At 40.3% G+C, this 27,133-nt stretch overlaps 1 protein-coding gene across 1 annotated transcript in view; it reads right to left on the bottom strand.

The window, feature by feature from the left end:
- Positions 1–27,133, bottom strand: part of GALNT5 (polypeptide N-acetylgalactosaminyltransferase 5) — a 59,717-nt gene that overhangs the window by 23,386 nt on the left and 9,198 nt on the right. The window contains exons 2-3 of the mRNA XM_062199840.1: positions 14,903–15,069; positions 7,934–8,053 (exon numbers count right to left, since the gene is read on the bottom strand). Coding sequence (XP_062055824.1) covers positions 7,934–8,053; positions 14,903–15,069 — 287 coding nt within the window. The remainder of the gene's footprint in view (positions 1–7,933; positions 8,054–14,902; positions 15,070–27,133) is intronic.

Genomic DNA, 27,133 nt, shown 5'->3' with positions numbered 1-27,133 from the left:
TAAAGAAAGGCAAAGGATTTAAACAGACATTTTTCAAAAGAGGAAATCTAAATGGCCAGCAGAGACATGAAAAAATGCTCAAGATCACTACCATCAGGGAAATGCAAATCAAAATCACAAAGAGATTTCACCTTATTCCCATTAGAATGGCTTTCATACAGAAATCAACAAACAACAAATGTTGGGAAGGATGTGGGGAAAAAGATATATTAATCTACTGTTGGTGGGAATGTAAACTGGTAAAGCCATTATGGAGGACAGTATGGAGATTCCTCAGAAATCTGAATATACACCTACTGTATGACCAGCCACCCCACTCCTGGGAATTTACCCAAGGGAAATGAAATAAGAATATGTGAGAGTTATCTGTACTCCAGGTTTATTGCAGCTCAATTCACAATAGCTAAGGCATGGAATCAACCCAAATGCCCATCAACTGAAGAACGGATAAATAAATTATGGGATATATATACCGTGGAATACTACACAACAGTAAAATAAAATGAAATCTGTTCATTTGCAATAAAATGGATGAAACTTGAAAACATCATACTTAGTGAAATAAGCCAGTCCCAAAGGTACAAATACCATATGTTCTACCTGAACTGTGGTAACAAATAGAGCACCTAAAAGGCAATTTGTAGAAGTGAAATTGACACTTTGAGAAGCAATGAATTTGAACAGCCCTTGTCTTGACTATTGAGGAACAGTTTTTTTTTTTTCATACTATTTGTTGAACTCTTTATTTAACATAGAGTTAACCATATGTATAGAAAGTTAATTAAAAATAGATCTTAGTAAAAAACAAGAGTGGGAATGAGAGAGGGAGGAGAAAGGGGCTGGAAGTATGGATGGGAGAGTATGGATGGGGAGTATGGATGGGCACAGTGGGAAGAATCACCATATTCCTACAGTTGTAATTATGAAATGTATGAAGCTTGTAATTGTAAAGCTGTATTGTTCTGCATACATTCCTAAGGACTTACTTCTAAGGGTACAATTTAAAAACTTGCCATCGGACCTCAAATCCCCATAAGCCGGGTGGTAAAAAAAGGCATTTTAAGTGTTAAAATGATCATAGGATAGAATTAAGCGTTAAAGTAATCATACAAATAGGGTTGTTTGGTAATAATAATAATAGATAGAATTAAAAAGGTATGAATGGCCGGTGCCGTGGCTTAGCAGGCTAATCCTCCACCTTGCGGCGCCAGCACACAGGGTTCTAGTCCCGGTTGGGGTGCAGGATTCTATCCTGGTTACCCCTCTTCCAGGCCAGCTCTCTGCTATGGCCCGAGAAGGCAGTGGAGGATGGCTCAAGTCCTTGGGCCCTGCACCTGCATGGGAGACCAGGAGAAGCACCTGGCTCCTGGCTTCTGATCAGCGAGATGCGCCAGCTGCAGCAGCCATTGGAGGGTGAACCAACGGCAAAAAGGAAGACCTTTCTCTCTGTCTCTCTCTCTCACTATCCACTCTGCCTGTCAAAAAAAAAAAAAAAAAAAAAAAAAAGTATGAATGCTCCAACCTGGGAAGCAGTCTATACAGCAGACCCAGAAAGACAATTGCTTGAAGTAGCACTCTGACCTCAGTAGCACTCTGATTTCAGAATGAGCCCTTAAGGTGTTCTGGTCTGGCTGAAAAGCTCACAAGAGCATTTCAGGCATGGAAAGCCAAGACACTGTGGCAAAAGTGTCCTACATGAAGGATCTCTATGGGTGAGATCCCGGTGGTAAGAAATGGTCATCAAAGAAGGATATACTTTTCTCTGAAGGGAGGAGAGAATTTCTACTTTGCTTATAGATTTGTCTAAATACTGACTGAGTTTCTGGATTTCAAAGGCTTCCATAGCCTAGGCTGTTCATGTCAAGAGCCTCAGATGATCACTGATGTCATATATAAGAGAAAGAAATAGAAGAGGATACCAAAAAATGGAAAAATCTTTCATGCTCATGGATTGGAAAAATCAACATCATCAAAATGTCCATTCACCCAAAAGCAATTTATACATTCAATGCAATACCAATCAAGATACCAAAGGCATTCTTCTCAGATCTGGAAAAAATGATGCTGAAATTCATACGGAGACGCAGGAGACCTCGAATTGCTAAAGCAAACTTGTATAACAAAAACAAAGCTGAAGGCATCACAATACCATATTTCAGGACATACTACAGGGCAGTTGTTATCAAAACAGCATGGTACTGGTACAAAAACAGATAGATAGACCAATGGAACAGATTAGAAACACCAGAAATCAACCCAAACATCTACAGCCAACTGATATTTGATCAAGGATCTAAAACCAATCCCTGGAGCAAGGACAGTCTATTCAATAAATGGTGCTGGGAAAATTGGATTTCCACATGCAGAAGCATGAAGCAAGACCCCTATATTACACCTTACACAAAAATCCACTCAACATGGATTAAAGACCTAAATCTACTACCCGACACCATCAAATTATTAGAGAACATTGGAGAAACCCTGCAAGATTATGGCACAGGCTGACTTCTTGAAAAAGACCCTGGAGGCACAGGCAGTCAAAGCCAAAATTAACTATTGGCATTGCATCAAATTGAGAAGTTTCTGAACTACAAAAGAAACAGTCAGGACAGTGAAGAGGCAACCGAAAAAATGGGAAAAAATATTTGCAAACTATGCAACAGATAAAGGGTTAATAACCAGAATCTACAAAGAAATCAAGAAACTCCACAACAACATAACAAACAACCCACTTAAGAGATGGGCCAAGGACCTCAAAAGACATTTTTCAAAAGAGGATATCCAAGTGGCCAACAGGCACATGAAAAAATGTTCAAGATCACTAGCAATCAGAGAAATGCAAATCAAAACCACAATGAGGTTTCACCTCACCCCGGTGAGAATGGCTCACATTCAGAAATCTACCAACAATAGATGCTGGCAAGGATGTGGGGAAAAAGGGACACTAACCCACTGTTGGTGGGAATGCAAACTGGTTAAGCCACTATGGAAGTCAGTCTGGAGATTCCTCAGAAACCTGAACATAACCCTACCATACAACCCAGCCATCCCACTCCTTGGAATTTACCCAAAGGAAATTAATTTGGCTAATAAAAAAGCCATCTGCACATTAATGTTTATTGCAGCTCAATTCACAATAGCTAAGACCTGGAACCAACCCAAATGCCCATCAACAGTAGACTGGATAAAGAAATTATGGGACATGTACTCCATAGAATACTATACAGCAGTAAGGAACAATGAAACCCAGTCATTTGCAACAAGATGGAGGAATCTGGAAAACATCATGCTGAGTGAATTAAGCCAGTCCCAAAGAGACAAATATCATTTGTTTTCCCTGATCGGCGACAACTGAGCACCAAAGGGGAAACCTGTTGAAGTGAAATGGACACTATAAGAAACAATGAACTGATCAGCTCTTGTACTGACTCTAGATGTACAATGTAATACTTTATCCTTTTTAGTATTTGTTGTTGTTGCTGTTCTAGTACTAGTGGTTGAACTCTGTAATTAACACACAATTATTCTTAGGTGTTTAAATTTTAACTGAAAAGTGATCCCTGTTAAATTTCAGAGTGGAAAAAGAGAGGGAGGAGATGTACAATTTGGGACATGCACAATCAGACTTGCCCTAAATGATGGAGTTAGAAATGTGCCAGGGGATTCCAATACAATCCCATCAAGGTGGCATGTACCAATACCATCTAAATAGTCCAAGTGATCAATTTCAGTTCACATTCGATGGCTCTGATAGGTCTAAGAATCAAAGGGATCACACAAACAAGACAAGTGTCTGCTAATACTAACTGATAGAATCAAAAAGGGAGAGAAAGATCCAACATGGGAAGTGGGATACACAGCAGACTCATAGAATGGCAGACGTCCTAAACAACACTCTGCCCTCAGAATCAGCCCTTAAGGCATTCGGATCTGGCTCAAGAGCCCATGAGAATATTGTAGGCATGGAAAACCAAGATACCATGGAAAAGAAAAAAAAGAAGAAGACCTAAAAGAAAGATCTCTGTGAGTGAGATCCCAGTGGAAAGAATGGGGCCATCAAAGAAGGAGGTACCTTTCTCTGAAGGGAGGAGAGAACTTCCACTTTGACTATGACCCTATCGGAATAAGATCAAAGTCAGCGAACTCTAAAGGCTTCCATAGCCCTGGCAACTCATGACTAGAGCCTAGGGAGATTACTGATGCCATGAACAGGAGTGTCAAATTGTTAAGTCAGCAACAGGAGTCACTGTGTACTTACATCCCATGTGGGATCTCTCCTTAATGTGTTGTCTAATGTGCAGTGATGCTATAACTAGTACTGAAACAGTATTTTTACACTTTGTGTTTCTGTGTGGGTGCAAACTGATGAGATCTTTACTAATTATATACTGAATCGATCTTCTGTATATAAAGATAATTGGAAATGAAAAAAACAAACCTGGTGTTAAATTGGAAATGGCATAGAAAGTTAATTAATTTAAAAAAATATATTATGTAGGATCTCTGTCTTTAATGTGCTGTACACTCTTATTTAATGCTATAACTAGTACTCCAACAGTATTTTTTTTTTCACTTTGTGTTGCTATATGGGGGCAAACTGTTGAAATCGTTATCTAATATATACTAAACTGATCTTCTGTACATAAAGAGAATTGAAAATGAATCATGATGTGATTGGAAGGGGAGAGGTAGCGGGAAAGGGGAGGGTTGTTGGTGGGAGGGAAGTTTTGGGAGGGGGAAGCCATTGTAACCCATAAGCTGTACTTTGGAAATTTATATTCATTAAATAAAAGTTAAATTAAAAAAAAATAAGAGTGGGAATAAGAGAGGGAAGAGATGTACAATTTGGGACATGCTCAATCGGACTTGCCCCAAATGGTAGAGTTAGAAACATACCAGGGGATTCCAATTCAAACCCATCAAGGTGCATGTACCAATGCCATCTCACTAGTCCAAGTGATCAATTTCTGTTCACAATTGATCATAATGATAAGACTAAGAGTCAAAGGGATCACATAAACAAGACTAGTGTCTGAAAATACTAACCGATAGAATATAAAAAGGGAGAGAACGATCTAACATGGGAAGTGGGATACACAGCAGACTCATAGAATGGCGGATGTCCTAAACAGCACTCTGGCCTCAGAATCAGCTCTTAAGGCATTTGGATCTGGCTGAAAAGCCCATGAGAGTATTTCAGGCATGAAAAGCCAAAACACTCTTACAAAAAAAAAAAAATGACTTAAATGAAAGATCTCCATGAGTGAGATCCCAGTGGAAAGAACAGGTCATCAAAGAAGGAGGTACCTTTCTCTGAAGGGAGGAGAGAACTTCCACTTTGACTATGACCTTGTCTAAATATGATCAGAGTGGGCGAACTCAAAAGGCCTCCATAGCCTTGGCAACTCATGACTAGAGCCTAGGGTGATTACTGATGCCATAAACAAGAGTGTCAATTTGTTAAGTCAACAACAGGAGTCACTGTGCACTTACTCCTCATGTAGGATCTCTGTCCATAATGTGCTGTACATTGTGATTTAATGCTATAACTAGTACTCAAACAGTATTTTTCACTTTGTGTTTCTATGTGGGTGCAAACTGTTAAAATCTTTACTTAATATATACTAAATTGATCTTCTGTATATAAAGAGAATTGAAAATGAATCTTGATGTGAATGGAAGGGGAGAGGGAGTGGGAGAGGGGAGGGTTGTGGGTGCGAGGGAAGTTATGGGGAGGAAACCATTGTAATCCATAAGCTGTACATTGGAAATTTATATTCATTAAATAAAAGTTTAAAAAAATTGTTAAGTTAACAAGTGCCCAACTCCATTCCTTGGTTTCCTTAGGTGCTTCTTCAATTAATGATAAACCTTGTTCTCAAATAACAAAGTATATTATAGCAAAAATTAAAAGAAAAATAAGAAAGAAAGGGGGAAGGGTTGGAGTGAGGAGGGGGAGGATGAGGTGGGGGGGTATCACTTAAAACTGCATGTACAACATACATGAAATTTGTTCTATTTATATAAATAAAAATTTAAATAAAAAGAGAGCTAGTGTAGCCATCCTAATATTAGACAAGATAGACTTTATCACAAAAACTGTTAAAAGAGACAAAGAATGCAATGTTTAAGGGTTCAATTCAACAGGAAAATATGACTATAATAAATGTATACACACCTAACTATAGGTCACCTGGCTATTTAAAAGAAATGTTAATGGATCTAAAGGGAGACATAGACTCCCATATAATAGCAATGGGAGACTTCAATATTCCACTTTCAGCAATGGACCGATCAACCAAACAGAAAATCGGCAAGGAAACAACGGTTAACTGCTGCTATAGACCAAATGGACCTAATGGATATCTACAGATCTTTTCATACTACAGTTGTAGAATACACATTCTTCTCATTAATACATGAAACTTTATCTAGGGAAGACACAGCCAGAACATAAATGAAGTCTCAGCAAATTCAAAAATATTGAAATCATACCATGCATCTTCTCTGACCACAATGGAATGAAGCTGGAAATCAACAACTCAAGAATCTCTAGAAAATATGCAATACATGGACACTGAACAACATACTCCTGAATGAACAGTGGGTCATAGAAGAAATCAAAGGAGAAATCAAAAACTGTTGAGGAATAGTTTTTTTTTTTAATACTGCTCATTGAACTCTTAGTTTAATCTTCTGTGTATAAAGTTAATTGAAAATAGATCTTAAAAAAAATGAGAATAGGAGAGGAAGGAGGAAGAAGGGTAGGAGTGAGGGTGGGAGAGTGGGTACCATAGGAAGAATCACTATCACTATGTTCCTAAAGTTGTATTTATGGAACACTTGAAGATTTTATACCTTAATAAATGGTTCCTGTGGAATTTTTTTTTTCTGAATGTACTTTTTGACTAAGAAACTTAGATGTCACTGCAATTCCAATTTTAGTGTGATTTATTTATTGATCACTTAAAATTTCCATTACAAACAGAAGAAATTCATTAGCAAACCAATGAGATAAGGTCTCCAAATCTGAGGTCAAGTTAGATGGAAGTTAAACTCAAATCAGCAATTCCCCATCAGAACATGGTTGAGTTCAAGATGATAGAGGTCTGCGATGCTGGGGCCTACAGGGTAGGGTGGTGGTTAAACACCTAGAGGCAGCAAAGGGAAGCAGGTGAGAGTATAGACTCTGGCAGCAGTGGGTGTGGCCACCATGGTGTCTTTAGCATTAAACTAGCTGCAACAACTTAAAAAACTCATAACTTCTCTGTGTCTCTAGGATCTCATCTATAAAACAGGGAAATGCTTTTACTTATAGAGTTTTTATAAAGATTAAATGAGTTAGTAGAGAAAGCAAATAGAGTAGTACTTGGTATGAATGAATGTCAATCAAAAAGAGAGAAGAAAGAATGATAGAAAAATGATTTTACAGTTCTGGCTTAATTCAAGCAAGGATCATTACGGATAAAATTTTCATGGGATAAAAATGTTGTGAGGAAACAGAATATACCATGGATGAAAATTAATCAAATGCAGTGTGTGAAACTTAATTAAAACAACATGTAGGGAGCAATTAGGAAATTTGAAGAGTGTCTCATTGCGATATTTAGGTATGAAAGCTGTGCTTGTTTAAGGGAATAACCCCATTATTTAGAGATGTCTACTGCAGTACTTAGCCTACTGGGTCATGAAATCTGTAAATTCCCTTACTATGTTTGGGGGCGGGAGTATGTGTGCATATAAACAGGTTTCTACGAATTTGTGTGATGAAACACATATTGCAAAAGGTTAAAAACAGTGGAATTAGTTCACGGATACTCTACTTCTCCACTAGTACTAGTTCGCTGTACTACTTTTTCAAATTTGCTCTGTTTGAAAACATTTTAAGTTAAAACAAAAATGTAACCAAAACAAAGAACAAATTGCTTGTTACCTGTTGCATTTTGTGCCCCTGCCAACCTGGCTCTTATTAAGCCATGTCTCTCTTTGAGGCGAAGAATCCGAACCTTTGGAAACTGAGACATGTATTTATCCAAATTATCTTTTAGGTAGTCTGTATCAGAATAAGGATAAACAAGAAAACACTTTCATTAACTGTCTGGATAGACTAGAAAAGTGCCATTACAATGTCAAATTCCAAAAACTATGTTACTACTATGTTCATAAATTTTATTCCTTGCACCACAATTTTATTTCCTGACGTCATTTTCTTGGAAGGGTTTTGTCTCAGCTTAATATTCCCAGCTGTTGGATTTCTCAAACTCCAAGTCCTTCTTTTTAGTGTTGCAAAATAACACAGCAGAGGGCTCACCTTTTCTGCATATTTATCAAGACACGGTAGATTTACCTTAAAATAAATGAAGCTCGGGCTTTTGTACAACTTCTTCCTCTGCCCGTTTGCAAATGTCCCTTCCAAGACCCAGGAAAGAGGTTAAGCAATGTGTTCAAAATGTAAAATTCGTAAAATAAAATAATAAAAGCTGGTGCAACCATAGATGGTTGAGATCACTGTTATGTCCTACTTTGATATCCTCTCCACCACACCTTTCCTCTGTTTCTGAATGGCCAGAGTGTGATCCAGCCAAAGGGAGGTTTTCCAGTGCTTTATGAGGTGTGTTGAGTGGCTCATAGACACTTTTTTGTACTTTAATTCAGCTACTGACAGCTGCTCCAAGCAAGAATGAATTCCTGGAAGACTTTTGCAGCTTTCCTACTAATTTCATGTTATTTTCCTTAGAGAGGACTCTGAAAAGTGTATAAGCTTCAGGTCCAACAAAATCTGGCTCTGCCCCCTCATTAAAACACTTTTATCTGCTTAGTAAATGTCTATTATGTCTGTTGATGCTTTCAGGGCCATTTAAAGTTTTCAACCAGTTTTCGTCTGGCATCTCCCTACTTTTCAAGCTCATTGTAGTTATGGTAGAATCTCTTGGGCTAAAGAAACTGCTTATATCACGTGTCACAAATGAAGGCTTAGCTCTTCCTTTAACATTGTCATCCCTTTACTGTTTTCTAAAAGTTTCTGAAATGGGCTGCATTTGGGGAATCTATAATGTATCAGTCATGGCACTTGGGACAATCCAGTAAACAAGCTTTCTGACAACTCAGTGAAATCCTTTCCTGTAATAAAAATATACTTAAAGAACATGGTCAATGCTGCCTTTGAACGTAGTTAGAGCCACATCTTTCTGGTTTGGATGGGCAATTTGTCTGTCCAACACTTGACTGAACACATAATATGCCTTGCCTTTGAGGAAGAAGCTGTAGGACTTCCCTTTCTTTGCTTTCCATGGAGCTTAAACCAAACTCTAGTTATCACCAGAGGAAAGGCATCCCATTTGTTGTGGGGCAATTGCAGATTTGGGTGGTTGTACAGAACATCTTCTGGATTCTGATGTTCACAGTATCCATTTCCAAATAGGTGTAGTTAGCAAATGACTCCTACAAGACAGGAGGGTCACAGCTCCAGGGAAGCCTGAGACAGGTAGTTTACCAGAGCCCTAGGTTGGTTATTTTAAATATTCCATAAGTCTTAGGGCTGGCTCTGTGGCGCCTGTAGCAGTATTCCTATATGGGCACTGGTTCGAGTCCCAGCAGCTCCTCTTCCGATCCAGCTCTCTGCTATGGCCTAGAAGAGTTGCAGAAGATGGCCCAAGTCATTGAGCCCCTGCACTCATGTGGGAGACCCAGAAGAAGCTTCCAGCTCCTGGTTTCGGATCAACTCAGCTCTGGCTGTTGTGGCCACTTGGGGAGTGAACCAGTGGATGGAGGACCTTTCTCTCTATCTCTTCTTATCTCTGTAACTACCTCTCAAATTAATAAAATATTTAAAAAATATTCCGTAAGTCTCGTGAGACTTATACCTCCGTATCTCCACAGGAAATAATGATTTAGCATTTGTAAAATATTTGCACCTCATCAAACTAGGCTGTAACTTTACCACCAATTTGGTATATGTTTTTAAGATTTATTTATTTGTTTGAAAGGCAGAGCTCTTTTCCTCTTTTCCGAGCCTCTTGCCAGGAGGGGGATGGCTGTAGCCCTGCGCCTCCGGGGTACGTGGCCTTCAGGCCACCTGCCCTAGGTTTCCAGGCCTAGATGCTCTTCCACGTGGCTGGTTCCTGGTTCCTGGTATGAACCCAGATTTACCTCTCTCTCTTAAATAAAGCTCTCACTCTCCTATGCATCTTCGCACTAAATAAAAGCTTAAAATGTACCATGCTGACTCATTTATTTATGCCGGTATTTAGAATTCTTCTCTAAATATTAGGCAAGAACCCTCTCGGGCTTATTAATACTGGGTATTTATTAATAAGCATATGGCGATATCGTATGGTACCCCAAATTTCCATAGCATATGTAGCACCCCAGATGGGACTTCTGGGGAACTTTAAGGGGCCACATTTTCATACAGATTTTAGGGGGTCATTTCAGATATATGGCAACCATGAAGGGACTTCTAACATATAAAATTTTTAAGGAGAGACTTATAACATGTGAAATTTAAATTTTTTAATAAATTTTAAAGCTAGGCAGCATAGTGGGAGTGGACTTCCTGTGGCTTTTGGCCCTATCTTTCTGCCTGCACCCTTTTCCTCCACCATCAGGGCTGGTGCTTTCCCTGTGCGCCCAGCCATGGGAATGCAGGACTCCAAAGCACCCGCCCTGGTGGGGATGTGTGCATGGACTTTGTGGGTGAAGGGTGCTTCACTCTCTTCTGCCCTGGTGCTGGCTGTGAGTCCCAGTTTTGGGTCCGCAGGAGGGTGACCCACAGGGAGCTGCACCTCCACCCATATCTCAAGCTAGCCCTGCCCTGCATGAGCGCATGGCAGCCCTCCTGGGCAGCCAGTGAACATGCTCAAAGTGGGCTGAGATCTGTGTGGGGAGAGGAGCATAGTGTGGTAGTTGACCACGTGGCATGAGGCCAGAAACACCCTGCCCTGTAGTTTTCAAAAAGGAAGGCATGGATTGGTGTTTTTTTTTTTTTTTTTTTTCACGGTTTCTGAGTTCAAGGACTTTGGTGTTGTTACTAGTACAATGTAATAAGAGAGACAAAACAGATTTACATGGTTAAAAACTCCTAAGGATTCTAGATTGGCTGTAGTGTATTTCAAAGACAATTTACATGTTTTTCTAAGGTTAAGTTTTTAACTAGTACCAGCAGCTAAAAAAAAAAAAAAAAAAAAGTTCTAAAGCATTTCTCTTTGTCCCTGAGCCTTATCATACAAGCTTTCAATTGCTAATTTCGAGTTGGAGAACTGGTCTGGTTGCTTAGAAACATGTTAGCATCAGGGAGGAGGAGCTTTAAACATGGAGGACACTCTACTTCCTGTCCTGAAGGGTGGGATTTCTGCCCCAAGATGGCAGCCCCCATGGCCCACCACATGCTACATGCCTGATTAATAGAGCAATGTATATTAAAGCATGTTTTTATTATTTTAATTTATTATTTTCATCTCTGAAGCAGGATTTTTAACAGTCTGAAATGGTGTTTCTCAGACTGGATGGGCTTTTTTTGTTTTGCCTCCAAGTGGAACAGTCTCTGATGGTTTCTCTAAGACTGGGTGGTTTATATTTCCTTTGTTTCGCCTCTAACAGTCTGGAATGGCGTTCCTCAGACTGGGTGGTTTATATTTCCTGGGTATGATATATATATACATTAAGCCCTATAATAGGTATAGTAGCTCTGGGATGTTAGGTTAGATATAACTGGGCCAAAGCTTAGCCCTATTTACTCCCTGTCTCTCCACGGGGTAGATCTACAGTTAATAAAGATCTATAGATAATAATTGGGAGACCCTTCGACTAGATGGGATTAAGAAATTATAGCTAATACAATGTATCCATGTAAAATGCTTAAAAATATTAAGCTCATGAAGACTGTAAAGCTGTATAGCTCTGCATGCATTCCTACGGACTTATTTCTTAAGGTACAGTTTAAAACATGCTATGGGATGGCAAATCCCCTTGGGCTAGATGGTAATGAAGTGGGCAGGCATATAGGTTAAAATCGATTAGGTTTGTGAACTGGAAGACCACGCCCTTGTGTGACCTCATGCCCCTACCTGGCCACACCAGGGTGCCCACCAGCCAATCAGGTTAATTAGCCACTCCTTTTGGAAGTGTGTTAAAAGCCTGGCCACAGCGTGGCCCGGCCTGCTCTTTTTCCCTGACCTCTTGCTAGGAAGGGGCTTGCTGTAGCCCCATGCCTCCAGGGTGCATGGCTTTCGGGGCCATGTGCTCTAGGCTTCCTGGCCTAGATGCTCATCCACGTGGCTGGTTCCTGGTGCTCGGTATGAACCCCCATTCACTTCTCTCTCCCCTAAATAAAGCTCTCACTCTCCTATGCATCTTTCTCACTAAATAAAAGCTTAAAACGTACCATGCTGCTTCGTTTATCTGTGCCAGTATTTAGAATTCTTCTCTAAATATTAGGCAAGAACCCTCTCGGGCTTATTAATATTGAGGATTTAGTAATAAGCCCGTGTTGAAATCGTAAGGCACCCCAAATTCCAGTAGTGCATGTGGCACCCCGGATAGCATTTCTAGGGAACTTTAAGGGGCCACATTTTAGTGTGAATTTTAGGGGGTCTTGTCCTATTTCAGTAATGGTAACATTTTAAGTTTTAAAGTGGTCATATAGCTGGGATTAAGTGTTAAAGTGATCATGTCAATAGGATTAAGTGTTTACTGCTACTACTAATAAAGTTAAAGAGGAGTAAATGCTTCAACATGGGAAGGAGTCCTTACAGCAGACTCATAGAGTGGCAGTTGCTTTAAGTAGCACTCAGTGACCTCAAAATCAGCCCTAAAGGCATTTTGGTCTGGCTAAAAAGCTTACAAGACTATTTCAGGTGTGGAAAGCCAGGACACTTGTGGAAAAAGTGTCCCTACATGGAAAACCTCCCTGGGTGAGACCCCAGTGGAAAAGAGTGGCCATCAAATAAGGATATACTTTTCTCCAGAGGGAGGAGGGGACTCCTTGTCTGAATACTGATGGAGTTTGTGGAACTCAAAAGGCTTCCATGGCCTAGGCAGCTCATGTCAAGAGCCTCGGGTGATAACTGATGTCATACGTAAGAGTGTTAATTGTTAAATTAACAAGAGTCACTGTGTACTAACTTCCCAGGCAGGACCTCTGTTCTCAAAGAGCTACAGTATTAACTTTAATGGTAAAACTTAATCCCAAAGATTTACTTTGTTCTATTGTGTGATATTATGCATCATAAGTTCTAGTTATGTCTAAGTGTCGAACTACATTGCCTGTGTTTTTAGGTATTTATTTAAGGTTTAGTACGTGCCTCAAATGTACAATCTTGGATACACGTCTCTCTGTAAAACTCCTATCCCGTATGTTTTAGGGTCAGATATTTAAAGGCTGCTGAGGAGATTTCTGAGAATGGCAAAGTTCTGTGGACTTTGGATTCCAAGATTTGGATTCCGAGCTTTTGTGTGTAGCTTTAAAGATGCCCTGATGCAGATTCTGTACTGAAAAGGGTAGCTGCAAAAGTTGTTCCAGCGAACTAAGGAGCTTCTAACTAAAGCTCCAGTATTGGGAATTTCTGATGACAGGATTCTATGGAATTTGAATTCCAAAATTTGGATTCCAAGCTTCTGTACATAGCTTTAAAGACGCCGTGATGCAGACTCTGTACTGAAAAGCGTAGTTACAAAAGTTGTTATGGATTCCAGGAATTGGATTCTAAGCCTTGTGTTTGCTTAAAAGCCCCTGAAACAGAAACACTGTGCTGGACAGGGGAGCTACGAAAGGTGTTCCAAGGAATCAAAGAGATTTTAACAAAAATTCCAACATTAGAAATTCCTGAACAAGCCATTCATAAGATGATCCTCTTCAGATCAGTTTTAGCTTAACTGAAAGGGACCTTACCAGGTGCTATTGAGGCTGACTACCTCCTTGAAATTAGGATTAAACTTCTACCTCTTAAGCCTTTACAGGTGATGGGGCTGGCACTGTGGTTAAGCGGGTTAACACCCTGGCCTGAAGCGCAAGCATCCCATGTGGGCTTCGGTTCTAGTCCTGGCTGCTCTTCTTCTGATCCAGCTCTCTGATATGGCCTGGGAAAACAGTGGAAGATGGCCCAAGTCATTGGGCCCCTGCACCCGCATGGGAGACCCAGAGGAACTCCTGGCTCCTGGCTTCGGATCAGGGCAGCTCCGGCCTTTGAGGCCAGTTGGGGAGTGAACCATCGGATGGAAGACCTCTCTCTCTCTCTGCCTCTCCTCTCTCTGTGTAACTCTGACTTTCAAATAAATAAATAAATCTTTAAAAAAAAGTTCACAGGTGAATGTGAAAGACATGCCTGACTATTTCTATAAGCCAATCAGAAACCTCTTACTAGGAGGGGCTGACTATAGCCTTGCACCTCCGGGGCATGTGGGCTTCGGGCCACTCGCCCTAGACTTCCTGGCCTAGATGCTCCTCCACGTGGCTGGTTCCTGGTGCATGGTATGAACTCAGATTTACCTCTCCCTCTTAAATAAAGCTCTCACTCTCCTATGCATCTTTCACACTAAATAAAAGCTTAAAATGTAAAAACAAAAATAAAGAAAGAGAGGCAGAGAGAGAAAGAGGTCTTCCATCCCCAAATGGCCACAATGGCTGGAGCTGAGTGGATCCAAAGCCAGAAGGGAGGAGCTTCTTCCAGGCCTCATACATGGGTGCAAGGACCCAAGGACTTGGACCATCCTCTGCTGATTTCCCAGTCCATAGTAGAGAGCTGGATTGGAAGTGGAGTAGCCAGGACTGGAACCGGCACCCATATGAGATGCCAGCACTGCAGGTGGTGGCTTTACCTCCTACTCTGCAGCATTGGCCCCCAATTTGGTATTGCTTCACACTAAACTTTGACTTTTAAGGAGAGAGCTTGTGTGATTTTCATACCTTTGGTGCTGCAGTCATCCACCAGCAGAATTTCCTTGATGAGATGTGGAGGAGAGCGGTTGAGGACACTATGCACAGATCTCAGGAGAGTGGACCACACCTCATCCACAAAACACATGATGACACTGGTGGTTGGGAGGTTGTTGTGAACGAGCTGTTCTGCACACCTGGGCCAGGATATAAGCAGAGCACAAGAGATGTGCTAATGAGATCCACAAGGCAGCTTCTGAAGTCTCAGAGTGTGACTGTGTGCATGCACACAGTCGCTGTATCCTCTATCACCTTGTGATACATGTATATGCTAGTGATGATTTCATTGTGATATCAGGTACTTTTTCTTGAGGAGAGGGAAATGCAAAACAAAAGAGCAGAAGATTAACCAGTGACAGTAGTTGTTAGAACTAGAACTTGAAGTCTCCCTGGGGAAGCACCAAGCTGCAGTAGAAAGGATGTGTGCTTGGCAGGTGGTTAGACTCTGTTTTGAATCCTACAAATACTTCAACCATTGACACTTTTCTTACTCTACCTGTGTCTCAGTTTACCTATTTGCACAATGTGGTTATGGCTTTTATTCAATATGGATGCTAACTCATGAGTTAAAATTGTTGTGAAGGAACAGGATATTCATGGATCAAAACATCACCCCACAATTAATCAAACGCAGTGTGTGAAACTTAATTGCAAAACATCCGAGAAGCAATTAGGAAATTTGGAAAGAGTGTATCTTTGCCACTAAGTGAAAAACACATACAATGTCTAGCGTAATCCCTGGCCCAGGAATTCACTAAGTGATAGCCTTTGTTGTTGGTATTACATTACATACCAGAAGAGAGCCCTCTGAGATATTTATTGTTGCCAAGTACTTTATGACTGTCCTTTCCATTTGCCATCTGCCAAGCATCAAAGGATATATTCTTTTCCCCATCCTGTGTGTGAGTGTATTTGCTGGACAATGTAAGTATATGTGCCAATAAATAAATTCCCTTCAGCTTTCTTATCTGGGGATTCTTGCTGAGACTCTGCTGGAGAGTAGACATGTTGGGAATCATTTCCTTGCCAGAAAAGAGAACAAGGTTAAGTGGGTCTTGATTTTTGTCCATGCCCTGCTGTTCATACTTTCTCACCATAGGCATTCCTTCATCTCCTGCCCATGTTGCTATTTACAGGGTGGTGCCCAGTGGAACATCAAAAAATAACAATTGCTATCCTGCTAACAAAGCTACTTTTAGTAATGTGATAGTTAATGATGACAATGATCATAAATATGCATCATAAGCACTCTACATTATTTCAATTTAAACCTCACACCAATAGCATCTCTTTTCCTCTTTGTAGATGAATGATGGAAATCGTGGAGAACCAGTCCATGATTATACTGTCCGTAAATGCCAGAGCTGAGACTAAGCTCTGGTCCCATCTGGCTCCAGAAGTAATCATTCAGGAAGTTTCAAGTCCACGAGAATTAAAGAGGCTGGCAGAAGATGTGGCATTTTCTGAGAGCCAAGTAATATGGGTTCATTTTACTTATTCCATAGATAAGACACACACACACACACACACATATATAAGTAAAAGCCATAGACAAACCATCCAGTCCATATCTGCATGCAACTTTATTTACAGTTGGTGACATTATTATGTAGATAATTTATTTTAATATTCATAGCAACTTCTTGAGAGATATTATACACTTCTTCAGATGGAGCAAATTGAATCTTGAGAAGTTAAATAACTCACGCAACACCATTCACCTAGAGAGGATTTATATGGGAATGTGAACAAGTACAGTTTTTACCCTACTACACTAAGATAATGGATTTTAGAATCAGATACACAGGTTTTTAAATGTCAATTCCCCTAATTACTGATTTGGAGAAGTTGTAGAATTTCTTTGAACCTCAATTGATCAACTAAAAAAACAGAGATTACTTGTTATAAGATTGCATACAAATGTTATGTAAGACCCACCTGGTGTATGTATGACGCATGGGAACTACTTAGGAAATGGCCACAAATCAGGTATAATCTGTGATTTCAATAGCTCCCTAAAATGGTTGGTTATCATAATAACCTATAAAGCCTGAAAAAATACATATCTGATCCTCAGCCCCAGAATATCACATTCAGAGAGTTTGCAGAGGTCCTGAGAATCTGAAGCTTCAAAAACAAGCAAACAAAACAAATGACTCAAGTTTATAGGCCAGTCTGGAAATATGAACTCTAAGACCAAGTTAATTTATTTCCCTTATTATTAGTGATAATGTTAAGCAAATTAAAGGCTGATAGAAGTATGTCTTGAGTTCACAAGTGAAGTACAATCAAAATAGCATGTTTTGATTGGGTATTATGGTTTAGTAGCAGCTGCCTAAACTCATTTTACTCTACATGAAAATCCATGACTTAACGTTTCTGAGAAATTATGTATTCCTCACTACACACATGGGCTGTATTAGTTTCCTATGCTGCCATAATAAATTCCCCCAAATTCTGCTTAGCAGTTCTTTCCTCAATTTATCTATTTCTTCTTACATTTATTATGTCAGAAAACAGATAGCAGGCTGCACCTTCAACATGTTCCTTGACAGTATTCAATTTCCTCACTCACAAATTCTGCTGATTTTCACATGACCCAACACACAAGTTTGCTATGACTACACAACACGTTACCTCTCCTCCATATTACCATACCATAGTACCTCTCCTCCTAACAAAGTGCTCTGCATTTTCCTGAGTCCTCACAAGAAGCACTTGTAAGGCTTTTATTTTGACCAATAGTCTGTTCAAGAAAACATATGTATTCTCAAAGATGATGGAATCCGCCAACGATCTCTTCAAGGTCACGGAGGCTTCCTCTATCATGCTTCTCAAAATCTTGCCAGCCTCTCCTCGTTATCCAACCCCTTGGGTAATGCTTCCATAGATTGAAGAATTTCTTACAGCAGTATTCCACTTCCTGATACCCAGATCTGCATTACTTCCCTGTGGTCACCGTAAGAAGTTACCACAGCACAAACCTGGTGGCTGAACACAATAGATCCTCACCCTCTCAAAGGTCTGGAGGCCAGAAGTCCAAACACCAAAGGGTCAGTAGGCCACACTCCCTCCAGAGGCTCTTGGCTAGATTCTGTCCCTTCTCTCCTCCCATTTCTGTTGTCATTGCTTGACATGGGGCTGCATCACTCAAATCTTTGCCTGTCTTTACATTCCTCTCCATATCCTCATGTCCAACTTTTGTGTGGTTCTCTTTTATAAGAACACTTATAGATTCAAACCTGGCTAGCCCTAAATTTAGGCCATTTAAGGCTTATTTAGATAACTCACAATATATTCCTTCTTTTCAAGATCCTTAACTTAGCTACATCATTTGTCACATAAGGTAATATTCACTCTTAAACACAAAACAGTTACAGGTTCTGACAATTAGGAATTAAATATATGTATTTTTGTAAGATCATTTCTTTCTGTCTACCACAGGGCTTAATAAATCAAAGTAACAAATATGGTGTTTTTCTTTTTTTAAGAAAGAGATGAATCTACTATTTCTTTGAATGGTTGAATAACTTCCATACCCCTAAACAAAAGGTGAATTTACCTTAAATCTACATAACTAGCAATCATACTTTTTTACATTTGAAGCATAGGAATTTAAAATTCATGAAAGATTTAATTTGTGATACCAAATTATGAATTTATGAATTATAGTTTTGAACATCCAATTTAGAAAATAAAATAATTAGAAAGAGAAGAGAGGCTATAAATTGATAGATTTTTAAGCACTAAATTAAAAATTGTCAGATTTAGTTACATAAATATGAACAATTCCCACATATGAAAGTCAATGTTGGAAAAAGATAAATGTTAAACTCTGAAATTTCTTTAACAAAAGAAAAAAAATAACTCTAATATAAGACTCCAATTCTCAGAATCTCTGGCTGCTATCATCCAAAAGGCTAGGAGGGAATGGTGAGCTTAGAGAACAATGAAGCATATAATCAAAGATAGATGAGGGGGGCCGGCAATTTGGCGTAACAGGTAAAGCCTCTGCGTGTAGTGCCAGCATCCCATATAGGCACTGGTTTGTGTCCCAGATGCTCCACTTCCAATCCAGCTCTCTGCTATGGCCTGGGAAAGCAGTAGAGGATGGCCTAAGTCCTTGGGTCCCTGCAACCACGTGGGAGACCTAGAAGAAACTCCTGGCTCCTGGCTACAGGTTAGCACAGCTCCGGCTGTTGCAGCCAATTGGGGAGTGAACCAGTGGATGGAAGACCTCTCTCTCTCTCTCTCTCTCTCTCTCTCTCTCTCCCTCCCTCTTCTTCTCTCTGTGTGTCAATCAGACTTTCAAATAAATAAATAAATCTTTAAAGAAAAGATAGAATTCTTTTGAGTTTTGCATGATTAAATCCAGTCGATGCTGAACATGAATCGTATAAAGTATTTATCTCTAAGAAGTAACTGGGCTAAGAGAAGTAATGAATGTATCCATTTGTACATGGTTTACATGTTGTGGATGCTTTTGTAAACATTTTCCTATATGTTTCAGTTGTGTTGCAGCAGGATGTAATTGCCCTTGTGTATAGCTAAAATGAGTCATCGCCTTGGTCCTGTGTGAAATGGAATTCATGGTATTTTCTGTAACATTTTCCTGAAGCTGTTTCTGGAGAGCCACACGTTAGAACACCGGCAGCTTTCCTGATTGTTTGATTTATTGTGCACCTGATTTTTGGTCTAAAAAGAATTATTGCCACAATATATTTTTTCTCAGATTTTAGCCTTGTAAGTTAAAGTGCTTTACATAATGATGTTAAGAGCTATTTGTCCCTTTACTGGGCTTTAGGGGGTTGTTAAAAGATAGGGAATGAAAAATGCAAAATGGTTTATTGTTCAAACTGTCCACTCTGATCCAAATCTGTACTGCTAATATCTTTCCAGTATGATATTGTGATGTTTCATACAATGCAGTGAACATAACCAACTTGTTACCCAAATAAATAATTGATTTAAAAAAAAAAAAAGATAGATGAGGGGGTAATGAGGTCTGCTGACCTGATGAAACTTAAATTAGTGTTGACTAAGTGGACAAGTCTAGCTCTCCTCCTTTGCACTCAGTTTTTTGTCTGTTTGCTTGTCCAATGAGATACTACATTCTTGTGCTTTTCATCCATCACTCACTGGCTGTTTCCCTTCAGTCTTCTTCTTACCCTCGTCCTTCTCTTCTTACTCTTTAAACAGAAGATTCTTAGAGCCAGGTCCTGCACTTCATTGTCTTCTATGTTGTATGTCACTGTGTGATCCAATCCATACTTATAATTTTAAGTGTGATAATATCTTCCAAATTTAGATCCAGGTTAGATTTTTCCTCTGAATTCCAGACTCTTACATCGACCTAGCTACTTGGCAATTTCCCTGCATGCTGCAAAGGCACAGTACATACAACGTGTCTGAAATGAAAATCTTGATTTCACCCCATTCAATCCAACCATTTCTTTTGCATTCCCTCTCTTAATTAGTATGACATCATCATATCTTGTTGCAGAAATATGGAGAACATTCTAGACTTCTCCCTCTTCCTTATGGTGAACAAAGTCAACCCACAAACTACTGCCTATTGTGTTGCCAAAATTAACTCAACTCCTACCCCCAGAGATGCCACTCCTATGTCTTGAGTTTCCACAATCCTTCTCTAGGATATTTGCTGAAGTCTCCTAATAGAATCTCTTTTTTCACTCTCTGCTGGACCCACACCATTCTCCTGTTTAAAATCCTTCAGTCAATTCCTATGGGACAAAGAAAAAAAAATCTGAATTCTTTATCCTAGCCAAAGGACCTCTCCTCATCTTTCCAATTCCAAGATCCCCTCACTCACTCCTCCCATGCACCTTTGCTTGCTTACTTTCTTTCTTTCTTTCTTTCTTTTTTTTTTTTTTTTGACAGGCAGAGTTAGTGAGAGAGAGAGACAGAGAGAAAGGTCTTCCTTTTCCATTGGTTCACCCCCCAATGATCACTGCAGCCGGCGCACCACGCTGATCCGAAGCCAGGAGCCAGGTGCTTCCACCTGGTTTCCCATGGGGTGCAGGGCCCAAGGACTTGGGCCATTCTCCACTGCCTTCCTGGGCCACAGCAGAGAGCTGGACTGGAAGAGGAGCAACTGGGACAGAATCCGGCACCCCGACCAGGACTAGAACCCGGGGTGCCGGCGCCGCAGGCGGAGGATCAGCCTATTGAGCCACAGCACCGGCCGTACCTTTGCTTTCTCTCAGTTCTTTGAAGCATATTAAATATACAACATTTGTTGTGTCTTTAGTTTTTATCACTATTGCTACCCTCCTGCCTTCATGGCTGATTTCTTCTGTTCATTAAGATCTTAGCTTAAATATTGCCCTCACAAAGACACCTTCTCGGACTTCCCTATCACAATTTAGCTATTATTCTATTCTGTATTATAGCCATGTGTGTTCCTGTCATAACATTAATTTATCAGTTTTATTTCCTCGTCCTCTGTTTCTAGAATTTCCCAAGAGGGGAAATCTGCCTTGCGTGAACCTCTACATTGTTGCATATAATTAAACTTGATGAAATGCATTGATTGGATGGATAGGTGAAAGAAGATGGGCTGGAGCTTAAAATTTAAACTTTAGGAATAGAAGAGATGGCTCTCTTTGAGACAGGAAAGAAAAAGAGTGGCAATGTATATAGATAAGTTTATCCTTATAGGGTGACGTGTTGAAAAAATTGCAGCTCAAACTGGAGGAAAATTTATTTGCTATTATGATGGGGTAGGAGACTCAAGAAGAATGGAGAATATTTAGGATGACCATGATGGGCAATGGGAAAGAGTGCCAGAAAGCTACAAGTGAAATGGTTTCTGAGGTGCATTGAGCACTCTTCTGAAGTTGCTGTCAAAATACAAATGTGTGATTACCTCCAGTGCTAAGCATCGAGTGTAGGATGAGATAAAGCAAATTGTTAAATAAACCCAAGTCTGGGAGTCACCAGAGCAAATGGGGTAGAAATAAAAGTGGTAGAGGATTTTGAGGGGATGGATATGAAGTGGTTAAATCCTCCTTAATGGACTCCAAGTTTAGAAAGAGGAAATAAAGCTCAAAGGAATTTAATAGCCTGAGTGAAAGGTGGGGTGCAAAAGTACAACCATGGCTTCCTATGATTTTTTTATCTCTAATTCTACAAAGTAAATTAAAGGAAAATGTATAGTTCACACTTAAGTATCCTTTCTAACATCTGGAGTAAAAAAAAAAATAAATCAGCTCTAAAAAGTGCAGGTGAACAACACACATTCTGCAAGAACCAATAAGCCTCACTGTGAAGTCCTGCATGTTACTTTAGGGCTAAAATTTGATTGGCTTTAGAAACATCCAGTGGCAAATGGAAATGGACTGGGAAGAGTTGACCAGGCAGGCTCATGCAAGTGATGGGTTCATCTTATAAATCAGTAGCTTTTGATCTGTTTTCTAGCCACTCAGAAATTGAAAGTAAGAAAAGCTCTCAAGAATTTCAGGCATCTTCACCAAAACCTGATTCTCTATTTCCCACTCAACATGTCATGGTGCCTAATTTCACCAATTGAACCCCAAAAGGGTAAATCACGAAGGATTCCCCTAGATGCCAACAACCTGGAATGGTACTTCTGCCAATTACAAACAACATATGCTTTTAGATGTGTTGAAGGAACCACACTGAAGAAGACTCTGAAAAGTTACGTGCTATTGATCATGTTGGATCCAGATAAAAGACAATATTAAAGGATGTGGAATGGGGGAAAGGAAGTAGAATGCGTTTTAGTTTAGGTGACTGATATTTCAGGCCACTCCAGTATTTATTGGGGCCAGGCCTGTAGAGTTATAAAACAGGCTAGACATGTTTTTCCACATGTTGACAAACCAGTATGGTTGTTTTCTTCAAAGACACAGTGGGTAGACCAGTTAGCCTTTCAGCTCCATTAACTCGTGTACCCAGTTTCATATGCTGACAATCATTTACACTTATTAGAAAACCATTTCCAATTGTCCTGGTGTCCTACAATGACCCAGCTGAAGTAAATTTCCTCTGTTCTTGTTTTCCCATTATAAACATTGATTTCTTTAAGAGGAGGAATGACAACTCTAGTAAACTTTAAATGCAATATATTTTTGGGTTTGTAAACTTTTCTGAGGTTAAGAAATCATATTTTTATTTTTTATACAAATTGGTATTTTGAATCTAAAAGCCCCATGCTTTAGTTAAAAATTAACCCAATCTAGAGGTCTGTGTTGCAGCACAGAGAGTTAAGCCAGTGCTGTGACACTGGAATCCCACGTCAGAGTGCTGGTTGAAGTCTCAGCTGCTCTGATTCTGATGAAACTGCCTTCTAATGTGTCTTGGAAGGCAGCAGGAGATGGTTCAAGTATTTGGGTCCCTGTCAACCATGTGGGAGATACAGTTGGAGTTCTTGACTCCTGGCTTCAACCTCTCCCAGCCCTGGCTATTTCAGCCATGTGGGGAGTGAACCAATGAATGGAAAATCTTTCTCTCTGCCTGGCTGTCACTCAAATAAATAAATCTCAAGGGTCTGGCATTGTGGCATATTGGGTTGAGCCACCACCTCCATAAGGTGCTGATTTGAGTCCCAGCTGCTCCATCTCTGACTCAGCTCCTTGCTAATGCAACTGGGAAAGCAGTAGAGGTTGGCTGAAGTACTCAGGTAACTGCTACTCAGGTGGGATCCCTGGATGGAGTTCCAGACTCCTGGCTTTAGGCTGGCACAGCCCCAGACTTTGCAGCCCAGGCCATTGCTATTTTTTGGGGAATGAACCAACAGATGGAAAAACACTCTCCTTCCCCTCTCTCTCTCTCTCTCTCTCTCTCTCTCTCTTTCTCTCTCTGCCCCTCCCTGTAGCTCTGCCTTTCAAAGAAATATATCTTGCTATAACAGTCTTTTAAAAATTAATCCAATCTATTTTGCTTGAAAGAAGTCTAGGCTTAGGTTACTGTAACCAATCGAAGCACTCCAGACAACTGGAGACTCTAGCATGAAGAATTTGACCATGGTGCAGGTAGCTGATATGTTACTGTGGCAGGACAAAAAGATTCTCGTCTTAAGAAAGATGGTGAGTGTACTGAAGTTTTGAATCCTTTCTGCTACTTTTTGGCTGCATGACCATGGCCAAATCACTTAACCATCCAGAGACTCAGTTTCCTCATTTGTAGGTTGAGGATTACAAGGTCCTCATCACAGAATGACTGTGAAGATTTGTTGAGGTAATTTGAACACTTGGTAAGTTTTGTGATGAACAACCCCTGTGAGAACCTGTGATTATCCACAATGCAAATACACACATCTTGGCTGGGCATTCTACCCTCTTCCCAGACCGTCCTTTAGTTTGAATCTATCAGGTGCTCAGTCCTCTATCAGGAGACTCAGAAAGTGATGTGTTTTGCCCTTTGGGCTTCCGTGTGCTGAATGCCCTTCCTCTAACTGGAACTTAGTGTAGTCTATCAAATAAAGACAGTCTCGGATCTGGAGATTGAAGGAACGATAACATTCTCTCATCTCTATGAATTTTTCATTTCATTTCAAGAGAGTCAAAATGCACTATGTGGGCCAAGTCTCAATCTTCACGGCTTTGAACAGAAGGTCGAGGAGAATATTTTCTCAGCTTCTATTTGCAATTCAACTACAGTCTTCATGTGAGCCTACAGGGGCCTTCAGTCCCTGAGCTCTGGTATCTTTGGAAGCATCAGAAAGAGAATCAAGCATCCATCTGAGGAGCTCTGCCTGAAATTATATTCTTTTCCCCAGGACCTTAGCATTACTGGAGCTTTTTTTCCTCTCACTGATAAGATTATAATGCTATAAAAATTCACTTTATTTTTCTGTTCTGTTCTTCTTTGGGCAGAAGAATGTCCCTGACATTCAGTCAGAATCACCTGGTTACTAATTTCTAGGTGTTAAGTCACACAAATCACCTCTATTCCAGAGGCCTTGTCCACCAGAAGTGTGCTTCCTGAGGTACCCTTGGATCCATCACAGCAATGGAACTTGGGCTTGGAAATATGAACCACCCCATCAGCACTTACCCATGAACAGTCTATTTTGAGCAAGCAGCTGCCAGAGTGACCTTGAGATGGGAGGGAGAAGCTCAGAAGAGGGTGTTGGCAGAAATATTACTGGCTAGAGATAGGGCACCCTGGGCTAGTTCTATCTCTCCTGCTGTGTGGGACCTTGGGCAAGTCGCTTTCTCTTCATATTTTCTCTGTAATATAAAGGACTCGGTGATAGCACTTTCGAGTCTTCATGCGATATCAACATACCGTGTTGATTTTCTACACAAACTTTAGCTGTATTTTCCTGTAAGCCCTGTCATCTAGGTTTGTGATTACCAAGAAAAGGCAAATTAAGTAGTTCCTTCTGTGTCTTTAAAATCTTTAACTTGGGGCCAGCTTTGTGATACAACAGTTTAGCATATCAATATCAAAGCAAATCAGGGCACCATTCAGTGGGTGCTCAGCCTCAGATCAGGCTCCCTGCTGAGGCACCTGGAAAAGCAGCAGAATGGGTACCTGCCACTCATGCAGGAGACCAGAATGGGGTTCCTGGTTCCTGGGTTTGGCATGGCTCATCCCTGGCCTTTGTGGCTATTTTAGAAGTGAAACACTGTACCAGCAGATGGAAGATCTCTTTCTCTCTCTCTCATTCTGCCTCTCAAATAAATGAAGCCTTAAAAACAACTTTTAACTTTTCTCCCATGGTCATTTGAAGAACCTTAACAAAGTCCTGAGTGATCTGGACTCTGCTTACTCCTATGGCTTTATTTATGTTCTCATCAATCTCCTCCACCAAATGGCAGACTTCGTTCAGGATCCCAATCTGCCTTTTTATTCCCTTCCCCAACGTCTCCAACTTTCTTCCTTTTCTTGTTAAAGCTCAGTTGCTTCTTCTCTTTTGCAGGCCCAATCCAGCCTTTCCCTACCTTCCTCTAGCAGTACCCTGTGCTTCAGTGTGGCATTTTGCTATACATGAAGCCATGGGACCTTGAAGCCAGGGACCATGTTCTGATGCTGCACCATGCAGTAGTAGCCCAGAGATATCTGTTCATTCATGGACTCTGGTAATAGGGCAGTTTTAAAGAAAATCCATTGCTTATTCCTGTATAGAAAATTATTCCTATATATTTTTCTATGACTACTTACATATCATGCAAAACTAATTACCCTCATGCACCTCTGAGCTATGTATCAGGAAGAAAGTTATGCCAAAATCATATGACTATAAGCAAACAAAGGAAGAAGGAACTGTATCCTGTGGAAAGAGTATTGAAATTTGAAGTTGGGAAGTTTTCCTGTGAATCCCAAATCTGCTATTAGCTTACTGGGACAGCACATATATTATTTGTCCTGTAGCGGACTCACTTTTTTCATCTGTAAAGCACATGAGAGTTCTGTTTCATAGTCCCATTGTGAGGATGATTTGAATAAAAATGCTCACAGACACAAACACACACACATACACATGCATATAACACAGATACACATTACTGCTAAAACATAATAAGCATGGTTGTACATGTGAAGCTCAGCAAGGGGTGGATTTCCCTAGGTGCAGAGAGCTGTGGCAAGGTGACAGGTGGTGATAGCTGCTATGAAGGGAGAGTGGCAGGGGGCAGGGAGACATCAGTCCAGTATAGTAGAATGATTCTGGATGAAGAAGAATCAAAAGACATTATTGGAACAAATTTGGCCACTTGTGTCCTGTGGGCACTTAGGTAAGTCACTTTGCTTTTCCTTGCTCACCTTTTTTTTGTTTTTGTTTTTGTTTTTGTTTTCATCTGTTTTATGAACTTGATCAACCTGACAAGGCTATTTCGGGGATCAAAGGCAATGACATACATGAAAGATGAAAGGCCCAGCTGCCTGGCATGGTGTGTGGGCTCAAGATAAACAGGGAGCAAATGCCACATGGAATGAAACACGCTGCCACCTGCTGCATTGTCTGCCACAAACTGAAACTTCAGCTTCTTCTGTATGTCTTGCCTCTTCTATGGGTAAACCTGGGATGATGATGGCATTCATTTCAGGGATTGGTTTTAATGAGAAAGCAGGTAGTAAAGGCCTTTGTAAGCGCTCATTTTCTATATAATATTACTTCTCACATCTGTCCATATACCAACAATTTAAAAGCATGACCCATTTATAAAGTACCTGAATTTGGAATAATAAAGATTTTTTCCCCTCTTAGGG

This window comes from Lepus europaeus, chromosome 1 (genome assembly GCF_033115175.1).
Source record: "Lepus europaeus isolate LE1 chromosome 1, mLepTim1.pri, whole genome shotgun sequence".
NCBI classification, from domain to species: domain Eukaryota; kingdom Metazoa; phylum Chordata; class Mammalia; order Lagomorpha; family Leporidae; genus Lepus; species Lepus europaeus.
The sequence above is the reverse complement of the archived record's forward strand: the minus strand, read 5'-3'. Positions and strand labels throughout refer to the sequence as shown.